Consider the following 14493-nt stretch of genomic DNA (forward strand, 5'->3'; position numbering starts at 1 on the left):
TTATATTGCAGCTGAGGGGAGAAAAGCAGCAACTGGAGTGACCAGGGGAAAGAGCCAGGTTGATTAAACAAGATGATTGATAGTCAGGGTCTACCGGTTCCACCCAGCCAGAGGCCCGAGGCCATATGCATATGAATGGAAGACAGTCTAGGGGTAGAGAAGATGAAACTGGAATGTTTTCAAAAGGGTTATGCGTTCATCTGAATGTACTATGGATACTGAATGTTTCTCTTGGCTGGTGTTGTAAAGCAGACCTAAACGTATAGTATAAATAAACGTTGAGTATTATAAATAACAGAAAGTATGTAACTCTACCTTCAGCCAATACTTGATTGGATATGCTAAAAGAGGAACTAGGATTTGCCTGAAAGAAACATAGGCTGTTCATTTTGATGATGAAGTAGCCTCCTATATACCTAAGCCCCACCCTAACCCTTCAGAGTCAGGAAATTTGCGTTTGAAAATACCTGCAGGACTACCCAGAGCTGCTGAGAGAACAGGAGATTTGCATCTGAAGAAAAGACCTGCAGGAAAAAAAAAATGTCTATTTTGTTTTTTGAATTTCCAGCAAGCAAGTGGTTTGTTTTTGGGTGCACTGAGGCAGGAAATGTCAGTGCCCATCAGAGGAACTCCCTTCCAGGACTGGAAGTTAAAGGGAGCTCACAAGTAGACAGCCTAAGATGCTCACCTAGGTGACTACCTGGGCCCACTCGTGAGTGGAAGTAGAGGGGGTGCAGCAAAGAACAGACAGACTGAGTTTGGACATGTTCCATCAGCACCATTGACCTAGCCCACGGAGGCTAGTGACACGAGAGAAAAAGGGCTGGCTGGTCTGAAGCATAGGGAGTTGTGTGGACTCCTGAGCCTACAGGTGCTGCCACTGACCTAGCCCATGGGGACCAGGAATGAGGGAGAGAAGGGGCTGGCTGATCTGAAGCGCAGGGAAGTATGCGTGGACTCCCAAGCTTATGGCTGGTACCCCCTGACATGGCCCACAAGGGCTAAGGATGAACTGACCAGAACCCAACCAAAAGAAGAGAAAGATGTCTGACACTGTGAGGTGGTGTAGACAGCTACAATTTGATGGCTTGATCTGAACTGGACTTTGCTTATGGATGCAGATGCTCAAAGTTCTAACTGGATCAGAAAATGTGTCAGTTCAAGGAATATGCTGCCTCCTCAGAGTACTGGTTTGATAGGGACAGGAAATTTAAACATTGGCTACCTAAAATAGGAAACCCTAGTGTGTAGTGGTTAAGACCTATGGCTGCTAACCAAAAGGTCGGCAGTTTTCAAATCCACCAGGGGCTCCTTGGACACTCTACGGGGCTGTTCTACTCTGTCTTATAGCGTCACCACAGGACAGTATAGGGAGTTGTGTGTTGTATAGAGGGAGACAAAGGCATAAAGTGGCTGGCCTACACACTTTCATGGGTGTGTTTATACTCAAAATGAGGGGACAAGGGAGGTTCCTTACTAAATAGTTTCCTCTTTTCCTGATAGGTCTGGAGAAGGCGGGGAGGGGGGGGGGGAAGATGCTGATATGATTAGATGACTCAGCTGTGAGTAATGACTGTTAACAGGGTTAACTGTGGTTGTAAAAACTCTAATTGTAGAAGCTGTAACTGTGAAAGAGCGGACTAAGGGGAGGCACTACTGGACTGGAATACAGTGGCCGAACCTGAAGTCCCTTAAAGGTTTTGCTATGCTGATACCTTGTGAGACTCAGATCAAGGGAATAATCTTCTCTCAGTTAAACTTCATCAGTGGTCAAAAAGGATGAAGCTGAGATGACTTCTGGAGAACTTGACCAGATCAGATGGACACCTGCAGCAGACCTGAGTGGCCGGTACCTGAGTAACCTCACCCTGAGGACTATTTTCCCAACCAAAAGACTAACTGTTAATGGCTGTTTTGGACTGGTTAAAATGACTGCGGGGAGTGGAGTTAATTCTCCAAGTATGAAAAGGCCAGTGGCTAGAAGAGCCAGGGGGTGGCCTGTGGTACAGTGAATTACTTAATATGGTCATTTTAGCCATAGTCTCTTAAATCCCACCAAATGACTGGGTGGGACCATGCAAATGAGGCACTTGTGGCTCACCAAGGGGATTGAACAGCTTGCTGATAATGTAAATAAGGTGCATGGAACCCCTGTGGTGGTGGAACCACACACATAAGGTGTATGGAACCCTAATGAGGGAATTGGTCAGTTTTGCCATCCCACTAGGCTTAAAATGAGCCATCCCAGAGGCAGGAAGGGGGAATCTCACTACCACCAAGAAAGAAGAGCCAAGAGTGGAGATTGCCCTTTGGATTTAGAATCTCTGTGCTTAGAAACTCCTGGAACCAGGAGACTGAGAGAGAGCTGTAAGACCAAAGACAGTGAGAAACGGAGACAGAGAAAATGGCAGCAGAAGAAGTAGCAGAGGCAGGAGACTGGCAAGAAATGGCGAGACAGGCTTTCCAGCCCACAGAGTGAGAAAGCTGAGTACGTTCAGGCAGAAGACTTGCTGGCAGAGTAGGGTGCTTCCAGGCACTTGGTGGAGCTAGGTTTGCTAACCCGTGGAGCTAGAGCTGAGCGCCTTCGGGCCATGGCTTATTGGCGGAGTGAGGTGCCTCTGGGTACTTATCAGCAGAGCTAAAAGAGCTTTGTAACACTTGCCTGGGCAGAGCAGAGGTCAGGTGGAGGACTTTGGGCCTGAGAGAGACCTGCCTGTGGGCACGGCTGAAAAGAGGCTGTCCTAATCGAAGAACTATATCTTGAGTGTTCCTAAACCTGAATTATAACCTGTTACTCCTGAACGGAGCCCTGGCGGCACAGTGGTTAAGACCTACAGCTACTAACCAAAAGGTCAGCAGTTCAAATCTACCACCTATTCCTTGGAAAACCCATGAGGCAGTTCTATTGTCCTTTTATGGTCACTATGAGTCAACTCAACGGCAACGGGTTTGGTTTTCTGGTTTTTACTTCCCTAATAAACCCCATAACTGTCAGTATGGTCTGAAAGTTCTGTGTGGCCATTGCGACAAATTATCAAACCCAGCAGAGAAATATAAAGTGCCATGGGAGGGTTGCCTGGGGTCAGAATTGGTAAAAAGTTTGGAGGGTGGAGGTATGTCTAACTTCTACCTCACAAGAATCAGCCTTGGGCTGTTGATCTTGATTCTCCTTCTCCCTTGTGAAGTTAGAGGTCAGGCCACACCTCCTTCCCTTCCTCCCCTCCCCACCCCCCATTATTAAAACTACCTTTGAGGAATTCTTGGCCTAGCCAAAGAAGGTAAAACACATGCATAGATGACTCTAATACAGAGAAGCAGCAGAAGTGCCCAGTGAGAGACACTAAACTGCAAAGCTACGAGGGAGTCAGATGCAAAAGTCTAGGGATGGCAAGCCCTAAGACAGATGGCCAGGGGACAGCCCCAGAAGTGGGCAGAGCAGCAAAAGGGCCCCAAAATACACATATCATGAATGCGTTTTGCCTGTGGCCAGCCCTGGGGAGACTCTGGTACTCCTGCTCCAGAAGGAGAATCCCCAGGGCGCCTGGCATCAAAGGAGGCTTACGTGGAGGAGCCATGGACACGGAGAACCAAACCCCAAACTGGCCACTGAGATAATGAAAAGCATGAGCAAAGAGACCTTTGTAACTGTGCCTGATAAGCTGGGTCAGCTCCCTACTGGAGAAAGTTATGCACCGCCGTCCTCTCAGGCTGTGTCACCCTGTGTCAGCGGAGAGAGGCGAGGGCCCAGCCCCAGTGGAGCCTTCTCTGGGGCTGCTGTTCCCCGCCCACGCAGAGGGAGAGCCTGCAGCCCGGGAGTTCCCGCTAGGATAGGGGAATGTGCTCTATTGGTATGGCTTCTCCTGTTTCACCTTGGAACCAGATGGAGGACTTGGCCCATCCAGCAGGGTGCAGCCACAGGACAAGGGTGCTGGAGGCTGGTCCAAGCTGCTCCACCAAGCTCCAGTTGCCATCACCAATTGGTACTTTTTTTCATTCCTGCTTTTCCAGGATATAATTTCTGGTTAATGCTCACACCTGAAAACTACCTGTTGGGCAAAAGGCTGACGATGCTCACTCATGTACTGACACGTAGGGGCCACCTCTATGGAAGGACTCTCTCCTGCATCTGTAGCCTCAGGGAGCCTAACCTTGCCAGTGAGAGCCAAGAGTAACCTCCAGCCCATTCCAAATGCTCTTCTCAAATCCTGCCATGTTGAGAGCAATGTTGAGCGATTCTTGCCAGGAATCCAGGAAGGTAGTGGCTTATCTTGCAATAGGGTAACAGCCCTAGGCAGTGTCCAGGTGACGAAAAAGTTAGAGTCAGGCTTCTTTAGGCATTTCCTTAAGAAAGTGGTGGAAATCTGACACGTAACATACGAAACCTCACTTTTTACCAGTGATTTCTCATGGCCCTGCTCAGGCACAGAGAGAGAGGGTGACCCGCTTCACTTGCACAGGTCAGAACGGTCATTCCCACCCTGCTAAGAAACGTGGTGGTGTAATGGTTAAGAGCTATGGCTGCTAACCAAAAAGTCGGCAGTTCAAATTCACCAGGCGCTCACTGAAAACCCTATGGGGCAGTTCTATTCTGTTCTACAGCGTCACTATGAGTTGGAATCGACTCGACAGCAACGGGCTTGGTTTGAGTTTTGGTTTAGGAGTCCCTGAGGAGCCCCGGTGATGAAGTGGTTAAGTGCTCAGCTGCTAACCAAAAGGTCAGCAGTTCAAATCCACCAGCTCCTCCTTGGAAACCCTGTGGGGCAGTTCTGCTCTGCCCTATTGGGTCACTATGAGTCAGAATCGACTCGATGGCAATGGGTTAGAAGTTCCTAATAGGAGCTCTGGTGGCGCAGTGGTCAAGTGTTTGGCTGTTAGCTGAAAGGTCTGCTTCTGTAAAGATTTTACAGCCTCGGAAACCCTGTGAGGCAGTTCTACTCTGTCCTATAGGGGCGGGAAGAGCAGGAATTGACTTGATGGTAATGGGCTTTAGGAGTCTCTGGGTGGTGCAAACGGTTAAGCATTTGGCTACTAACCAAAAGGTTGTTGGTGTGAGTTCATCCAGAGGCACCTCAGAAGAAGGCCTTGTGCATCGGAATCACCCGGGGGGGGGGTCCCCATCCAGAGTTACTGACTCAGCAGGCGGGGGGTGGGGCCTGAGAATGTGCATTCTAACAAATTTCCAGTGATGCTGATGCTGCCGGTTCAGGGACCCCACTTTGAGAGCCACTAGTGTACTGTTTGGAGCCCTGGTGATGCAGTGGTTAAGTGTTCGACTGCTAACCAAAAAGGTCAGCAGTTCGAATCTACCAGCTGCTCCCTGGAAACCCTGTGAGGCAGTTCTACTCTGTCCTATAGGGTTGCTATGAGTCAGAATCAACTCGACAACAATGGGTTAGCGTAGCGTTTAAAAGCAGAAGGCTCTAGAGCCATAGGTCTACGTTGGCGACTTTAACTTAAGTTTACTCACCCATAAAAAGGAAATGATAACAGTCCCTAACCTCACATGGTTGTTCTCTAAGCATTAAATGGATGAATCCATGTAAAGTACTTAGAATGGTGCCTAGCATACACTAAGTGCACAATAAACATTCGCTACCCTCATCATCATCTAGCTCTCGGTTTAAAAAAAGTTTTAAAAACATTTATATAAAACGTGTACATATATCTGTATGAATGAAATATATGCAACACAATTTTTTTCTTCTCTTCTAGGATATATGACACGGCTGTAGAGCCTCATATAGCTTTCTAATTTAGAATCACTATGGTTCAGTGGTTGATTTTCAAAATCATCTTGCTATGCTTTCAGGCAGTGTGCATCTCATACTTTATTGTGCATGCGAATTCCCGGGGAATATTGTTAAAATGCAGGTTCCGACTCAGTGGATCTGGGGCAGAGATTCTGCAGTTCTAACAAGCTCCCAGGTGCTGTTGATCTACAGCCCACACTTGGAGAAGCTTGGCTTGAAGTAAAAGAAAGCAGATCCTGTTACATCTGGGCCAGTCCTCTTTCTACAAGAGCAGATGGACACCATGGGCATTTCTCTTGATCATTCCCAACCAAACAAAAAAACCAAACTCATTGCCAAAGAGTTGATTCTGACTCATAGCGACCCTATATGACAGAATAGAACTGCCCCACAGGGTTTCCAAGGAGTAGCTGGTGGATTTGAACTGTCAGTCTTTTGGTTAGCAGCCGTAGCTCTTACTCACTGCACCACCAGGGGTCCTGATCACTCCCAAACTACAAAAAAAAAAAACCCAAACTTGTTGCCATTGAGTCGATTCGGACTCATAGCAACCCTATGGGACACAGTAGAACTGCCCCATAGAGTTTTCAAGGAGCTCCTGGTGGATTCGAGCTGCTGACCCTTTGGTTAGTAGCCATAGCTCTAAACCACTATGCCACCAGGGTTTCCGATCACTCCCAGGAACCCACCAAACGTACAGTCCCCTTAGGGCTTCTGCTCCCCATCAGCCCCTCCCTCCTTTCACCTCCACTATCTCCTTCATTACAGGAGCCCTGGTGATACAGTGGTTAACACGCTCGACTGCTAACCAAAAGATCAGCTGTTCGAACTCAGCCAATCTGTGGGAGAAAGACCTGGCGGCCTGCTTCCATGAAGATTGCAGCCTTGGAAACCCAATGGGGAAGTTCTACTCTGTCCTACGGGGTTGCTGAGTCAGAATGGACTCGACAGGCAATAGGTTTTATCTCCTTCATTAAAGGCTCCAGGCCTTAGGACTTAGCCACCACCCTGCTGCTCGGTCCCCTTGCTCTCTTCTAGTTTTTCGCGTAGCAATATTCAGTCTCTGGCTGATTATCAATAACTCTGAAAGTAAATGCTATGCTAAGACATGAAAATAGCCCAGTTATAAAACAGAATTCTGAAACAGTACTCCGGTTACTTTTACTCCAGACACCTAAAGAACATCCACATGCTCAGTTTAAAGACACCAAAAGCCCCTTTCTCTGGGCTGTGGGTAAAAGCCCCAGACACCGAACTAGGAAATTCACAGCACACACGCCGCCACCCCCGCCTCCCATCTTTATTCTAACAGTCCCTCCAAAGCAGTGCCTTCTGATAGACCCGGCTGTGGGTCCACAGGTGATTTCAACATCAGCCCTTGTACTTTTCTGTTGGAAATATTTCTAAGTTCAAAAAAAAAAAAATCCCAAATTCTAGTCAGTCATTAAAAAATTTTTATTTAAAAAAAAAGCACTCCGAGCACAAAAACATGTTGCATTGAACAAAGATTCAGTCACGTGCCAAAATCCTTTCAGTCCCAAAGAAAAATAGTTCTTCAGACAAAGTGCTACAATGCCACAAAGGAGAAAAAAAAAAAAAACAACTACTACCGACATAACATTGTCGAATTTCAAAGACCTCAGTCAAGCAACAGAAGCCAGGTATGGATACTGCACACTGTTGGGTTCTATTTACACAAAGATCCAGAACAAGTAAAACAAACTTAAGGTGATAGAAGCCAGAATGATAGTCTCCCAGGAGGGGATGGGGCTAAGAAGGAAGGCGAGGGGGCGTTCTGGGGTGCTGGAAAAGCTGCTTATCTCCGCGGTAGTTTTACATGGGTGTTGTTAAGCCACTCACTTAAGATCTGTCTACTTTAAGTTAAACCTCAGCAAAAAAATAAAAGTGCTGCCAAAATCAGTAAAACAGCCCAGCCTATTTAGACACTAACAAGGAAAGGATCCAATTTGAGCAAAGAACAGAATTTACCCTCTTCCAAGAGGTCCAGGGCTTCCTGCGGCTCATTCTGGGGCTTCCTCTCTTCATCCTGGTAGTCATACTCAAAACATTCTTCTTGCCCTCCCACGTCTCTCTGGGACATCGCTGAAGTCACCCCAAAGCAGAAACATCGCCCTAGGGGGCTGCCCCTGGGGGAGCTCCCAGCCGCCTGCCCGCAGGAGCCGCTGGGGCCCCGGCCCACGGGGCGCACACTGGGACATGCCCCTGCTCAGCGGGGGTGGAAGGGCGTGCACAGGGCTGTTCACCAGCATCACCCAGGGAGGACCCGGAAGGGGGTGGCTCCAGTGACCTGTAGGAGGGGCGGGGCAATGCACCTGTCGGAATGCACCAGGGCAACCCCCCCAGGTACTATTGATTGAGAGGGGAAGACTGAGCAGGCAGGTGAGGAACTGAGATAAGACTTAGGCCTCTGGATTCTTACCTCTGCCCCCAGAAGCAACACAATGGTGGCTGCCTGGCGGTTTCATAGCAACAGGGTAAGGCTGACCAAGCCTTAAGCAGGTATACCTGCCTGAATCTGCAGGTGAAGCTCTGGCGGAGGAACTGCCCTGGTGAATGATTGCCCAATGCCCTCAGGTGAGACAGTTCCTGTGGGCATGCTTGAGAGCCCCAGACAAGCCCGAATGTGACAACAGCCTATGACAGTGCTGAACAGAGGAAGGAAGTAATCGTTCTGACTTCCAGCACAAGAAAAGAAAAACAGCAAATGCCAGTACCTGTGTTAAGCTGAATTCATCCCAGTCTTCCTTTGATAATAATATATTGCATTTGCTATTTATTAATCTGCATTTTATAAATCCCAGTCTCACCTTGAATCTGTGTTTTCACAGTCAAGTTTACAAAAATCTCTTCTAATTACTAGGACAAGGCAGGAAAAAAATCTAAAATAGCTTACAATGCTGCCTAAAGAAAAAAAAAAAAAAACAACAGTTGAACTGCATATCCTGATAGAACTCTCCTGCACTGTTTGATTCTGCCTGTAAAAATCATCCGTAGTAGAAAATGGCAGGTTCTTCCATCAAATCCACTGAAAGGTGGCCCTGAGTGCTGATGTCTCAGAGAATCACAGCACATTTGCAATCTCAGGGCTGGGCCATCTCCCAGCTGCACCATGGCAGGTCTCCTTGCGCCTAAAAGCTATAACCAAAAACCCTCTGCCGTCAAGTCAATTCCAACTCATAGCAACCGTACAGGACAGAGCAGAACTGCCCCACAGGGTTTCTACAGAGCAGACGGTGGAAAGAGCAGACGGTGGATTCAAACTGCCAACCTTTTGGTTAGCAGCTGAGCTCTTAACCATTGTGCCACCGGGGCTCCTAAAAGCTATACCAGGAGACGTATTTTGCCTCTCTGCTGAGTCACCTCCCCCAGGTAACCGAGAGAGGGGCTTTGAGAAGAAGCAAGAACAGGGACCGCATCTCTTTTCATCTTTGAATCCTTAGGGCCAAGGATCCTGCTTAAACTCAAAATCAAACCCAGTGCTGTTGATTCGGACTCATAGAGAGCCTATAGGACAGGACGGAACTGCCCCATAGGATTTCCAACTGTGATCTTTATGGATGCAGACTGTCACATCTTTCTCCCATGGGGCTGATGGTGGGTTCAAACTGCCAACCTTTCAGTTAGCAACCAAGAGCTTAACCACTGTTCCACCAGAGCTCCTGGAAGATCCTGCTTAGGTAGCCAAAAATGCCCACGAAACTGAACTACTGATTGCTACTTCCATAAAGCTATCGTAAGTTTTATTTTATCGTAAGACCACTGACTAGTACTTCTAAATAGAAAACCAGAAAACAATAAAGATTTCATTAAAAAATTAAAACTTAGAGACAGATAAAGTATCTGGTTAGTATTCTGGAATCTAAAAATGATTGCTACATTTTATGATGTTAAGTATGTGTTCTTTGTACAAAGGAGGTTTGGTAAAAAATTCAATGGCAGGGAGTTCAAAAATATACTTGGAAAAACTGCGTAAGTTTTAAATACAATGCTTATAAAAACACACACTCAATTTTTTTCCCTTAATCTCCATTAATGTTATCACATTGGGTTTATTAATTCAATTCAAGCGGCAATGGGTACATCAGATTTCTGAAGGATAGACTGGGTTACTCTGAACCCCTGGAAAGATGGGAGGGAGAATATCTACCTGGGGCATTATTCGTTCAGCAAGGGTCTAACTGACTGCAGTATGTGTAGATACTGTGCAAGGCCACCATGCACATAAATGGAAATGAAAACTAATTTCATACGTTAGAAAATACTCCCTTCTCAAGTGATTTGGCAGATAATCAAGTTGTTTATACTCATCTTTCAACTCAAATCCAGGCTATTCTTAGTATAATATCCTTATATAATAAATATTGACAACAGGACCTTTTAAAACAGGATCATGCTAGACTCCTTATGCCGCACCATTTCTCTGGATTTAGTCATTCTACAGGATTGTCTTGGTATCTAGTGCTGCTATAACAGAAATACCACAAGTGGATGGCTTCAACAAACAGAGATTTATCCTATCACAGTCTAGGGGGCTAGAAGCCCAAATTCAGGATGTTATCTCCAGGGGAAAGCCTTCTCTCTCTGTCAGCTCTGGAGGAAGGTCCTTGTCATCAACTTTCCCCTGGACTAGGAGCTTCTCAGCGCAGGGACCCAAAGGGCACGCTGTTCTCCTAGCACTACTTTCTTGATGGTATGAGGTCCCTCTGTCTTTCTGCTCACGTCTCTCTTTTATATCTAAAAAGAGATGGACTCAAGGCACAAACTAATCTTGTAGATTGAGTCCTGCCTCATTAAAATAACTGTCTGTAATCCTGCCTCATTAACACCGTAGAGGTAGGGTGTACAACACACAGGAAAATCACACCAGATGACAAAATGGTGGACAATCACACAATACTGGGAATCACGGCCTTAGCCAAGTTGACACATATTTTTTGGGGGTGCACAATTCCATCCATGACAGGGATATTTCTATTTCTCTTCTCTCTTCCTCCCCCAAACCCCCTTCTCTCTCCCTTTTCTCTTCCTCCCTCTGTGGAGATGTGAGGAACTTCTCGAGACTCATCCTCATCTGCAGTCACTTCCAGGTTAAAGGCAGATGGCTCGAAGAGCATCTTCTTCCCAGATAGGGGAGCTTCTCCAAAAATCAAAGCAAAGCACAATCCCCAAAGACCAGCAATAAAGCCTGGGGATCCCTTGGAGTACGTGGGCCAGGCTGGACATGGAGCTGGGAGCCAGAGGTACACTTGCCCAGCCCTGGAGAAGCTGCTTGGCCTGTGGAAGACAGTTAAGTAGTGGGAATGTGTGTCCTGGGCCAGAGACGCAGACCAGACAGTGAGGCCAAAGGCAGGGAGTAAGTTCCTGACCCGGCTCTGGGAACACTGGAGTGGAAAGCTCTAGGAGGAAGGTGTCAATCTTCTCTGCAGGGCAGAGGGACATCCTTCTTTAAGTGTCCCCTCTCCATATCTACTCAACACACCACCTAGAAGGTGCTTTCCCAAAGCTCTAGAGCTCTAGCCACTGGAGCTATTTACATTTAAATTAATAAAAGTTAAACGAGGTTAAGAGCTCAGCAGTTAAGCAAAAGGTTGGCAGTTCAAACCCAAGAGAGAAAGACCTGTTGATCTGTTCTCATAAAGGGTACAGCCTAGAAAACCCTATGGACCAGTTCTACTCTCTCACATGGGGTCACTAGGAATTGAAGTAGACTCAATGGCACCTAACAACAACAACAACAACAACAACAAAGTTAAATAAAAATGCAATACTCAGTTTCTCAGTTGCACTAGCAACATTTCAAGTACTCCAAAGCTCCATACATGGCTAGTGACCACCATACTGAACAGCACAGAATAAAATAGTTCCATCATCATAGGAAATTCTATCAGAGAGCACAACTCTTCCTTGACCTCCACACCCTGTGTCTCCTCGGAAGCCTCTGATCCCAGCCTTACACCATACCTTTCCCTCAGGCACCCTCATTCAAATAAAATGAGCTGCTTGCTTCTGCACACCCCATTTCTCTGGATTTAGTCATTCTACAGGATACTTTTCTCTCTAACATTAGCTCACCTGCACATCCCCCAACAACATATATCTAAGTTCTTCCCATCTTTCAAGGTCTGGTTCAAACGAAAACCCTTGCGCTGCTCTCCAATTTTTTCTGCCATAAATCACCCTTCTCTTCCTTTCACCCCAGCACATCTGCTTCCCACTCCTCTTTGCATCTAACTGAGAGCAGAGCTGGGCCATTATCAAGGGTCATTTCCCCCAAAGACTTCACTTATGCCATTAGAAATAATGATAAAAGAACCATGAAGTTCCAAAGCATGGGCCTGGAGCTTGCTCTGAGCCTCTTGTCAACTCGCTAATCCTCAGCTTCTATATTTGAAGGACATTATCTCTATTTTAGGAGGTCTGGTGGCACAGTGGCTACGTGCTCAGCTGCTAACCAAAAGGTCAGCAGCAGCTCTGCAGGAAAAAGGTGTAGCAGTCGGCTTCCATATAGATTTACAGCTTCGGCAGTTCTACTCTGTTCTATAGGGTTGCTATGAGTTGGAATCGACACAATGGCAGTAGGTTTCGCTTGGATTTTTGTCTCTACTTTGGAGTTCCTGGGTGGTGCAAACAGTTAACATGTTCAAATGGTGAAAGCACTTGGCTGACAGCGTAAAAGTTAGGTGTTGGAATGCACCTAGAGACACCTTGGAAGAAAGGCCTGGCAATCAACTAAAAATCTGCCATTGAAAACCCTATGGAGCACAGTTCTACTCTGACACCCATGGGGCTGCCAGGAGTCACATCGACTCAAAGGCAACTTTTTTTTTTATCTCTACTTTACTAAAGCGATTGATTAAAAACTTACATCTTTCTAAACATTTACATTATACAACTATGTCTACATTTAATTCAGCTTTAAGAAAAAAAAAAATCACAGTAACAGCTATTCCGGACAGGGAAAAGTTGATCCCTGATTTTAAGAGCACATCACACAATAAACAGAAGATGGAAGTAGGGGGGCCTTGTTTGTAGTTGAGGGAAGCAAAGTGCAGGAAAATTGGGAAATAAATTCAAAAGCCTCGTAATGGCATTTCAATTAACATTAAAAATACCTCTAAGAAAACTTTACTCACAAACCACTACTTCGTCTTGGTTATTTATTAAATAATATTTTAGAGGTCACTGCAATCAAGCAACAAAGCACATGTGACTGTCCTTGCATATTGTCATGGATTTGGGATAAGAAGTTGTAGGAACACCCAAAAAACCCAAACCCATTGCCGTCGAGTCAATTCCAACTCATAGCGACCCTACAGGACAGAGGAGAACTGCTCCATAGGGTCTCCAAGGAGTGGCTGAAATCTACCTGAGTGTCTGTTTCCTCATTTATAAAATCAGTATAATCTAGTCCATCTCTTGCTCTGACATTCAAGTCTACAATATTGTAAAAGGGGGAGGTGAGATGGAGAACAAGTTTGAAAAAAGAAACTGCAACAAGAAACAGGTTGTCAAAATACAATACATGGTTCAAAATACCACTTGTCTTTTCAAAAGGATTTTTAAAAGGAATTTAATAACTAGTGCTATTAAATCTGAGAAAATAAAAATAAGCACTGGCCTGACTCTTCACAGTTTACATGAGTTTCTACTTTATTTACACTCTTTATGATGGCTGTGGTCAGTGTGGTCATTCCCATTTTCCAGATGGGGAATATGAGTTTTCAGAGATTTGGCCAGGATCCGCCCAAACCACATAGCCAACTAAAGTGCAAAACAGACTCAGGCCAGTGCCCTTTCTGGCATCCTACCGATTTCTAGAGTAACTATTAAAAAAATGCGCTATTTCTTTAACTTAGGGTCAAATACTTGAATCCAAGTCTTTTTGAAAATTAAAAAGGCTTCCCATTTTACAGGCACACTTTTTTTTTTTTTTTGAAGTGACCAGTATAGCCAAGAACAGCTTACAATTCCACTAATGGCCTAAAGAATTATTTTTTACTATGCCTGGGGCTTGTTTCCACTGACATTAACACAAACCAAACCCACTGCTGTGGGGTCCATTCCTACTTGCAGTGACCTTATAGGACAGAGGAGAACTGCCCCATAGGGCTTCCAAGGGAGAAGACTGCCACATCTTTCTCCTGCAGAGTGGCTGGTAGGTTCAAACTGGTGATGTTTTGGCTAATGGCTGAGCACTTAACGACTGTGCCACCAGGGCTCTTCCCAAACATACCTGATGAAAACAATCATCTGAAGCATATGATAAAAACTGAGATTTCTCAAGACCTCACCTGGTCTGGAGGGAGTCAGAATCTTCCTTTTTAATAAGCCCCTCCGCTGGTTTTCATTGGTCCATCAAGTTCTCCAGGTTCGGCACTAAAGATGGGACACATACAATCTAGGTAACCATGACCCTGTTTAAGTTTAAACTAAACACTGAACACAAGCGTGCAAATTCTGAGAAGGCCATTGTTACACTGTATTGGTCCCAGACTATTTAAAATCTCTAAAAATTACTTTAGGGTACTGGGCAATTTCTTATTTTTCCAATTTCTTATTATTCTAAGCTTCTGCTGGGTTCTCTCTTTCTCTCTCTCTCTTTTTTGGTGGGGAAGGCATGAGAGGGAACTAAAACTGATACAGAGATAACCATTGTTCAACACCGACTAAAGTTCTCCTGAGTTTCCAAGAACAAATGGCTTACTTCCAACTTTTAAAGAGT

General features: G+C 45.7%; 1 protein-coding gene across 8 annotated transcripts in view; it reads right to left on the minus strand.

The window, feature by feature from the left end:
- TRAK1 (trafficking kinesin protein 1) overlaps nucleotides 1-14493 on the minus strand; it is a 170123-nt gene that overhangs the window by 71785 nt on the left and 83845 nt on the right. For 2 of the 8 annotated variants that reach the window (XM_064274752.1, XM_064274751.1), the window contains one exon: nucleotides 14063-14147. The exons of 5 other annotated variants lie outside the window; for them this stretch is intronic. Coding sequence is in view for 1 of the 3 variants with exons in the window: in XM_023547840.2 (XP_023403608.2) it covers nucleotides 7740-7851 (112 nt within the window). In the remaining 2 variants the exon portion in view is untranslated. Of the gene's footprint in view, nucleotides 1-7739; nucleotides 11997-14062; nucleotides 14148-14493 lie in introns of those variants that run through there. One more of the 8 variants, XM_023547840.2, reaches the window with a different exon arrangement.

Source organism: Loxodonta africana, chromosome 22 (genome assembly GCF_030014295.1).
Source record: "Loxodonta africana isolate mLoxAfr1 chromosome 22, mLoxAfr1.hap2, whole genome shotgun sequence".
In the NCBI taxonomy this organism is placed as follows: Eukaryota; Metazoa; Chordata; class Mammalia; order Proboscidea; family Elephantidae; genus Loxodonta; species Loxodonta africana.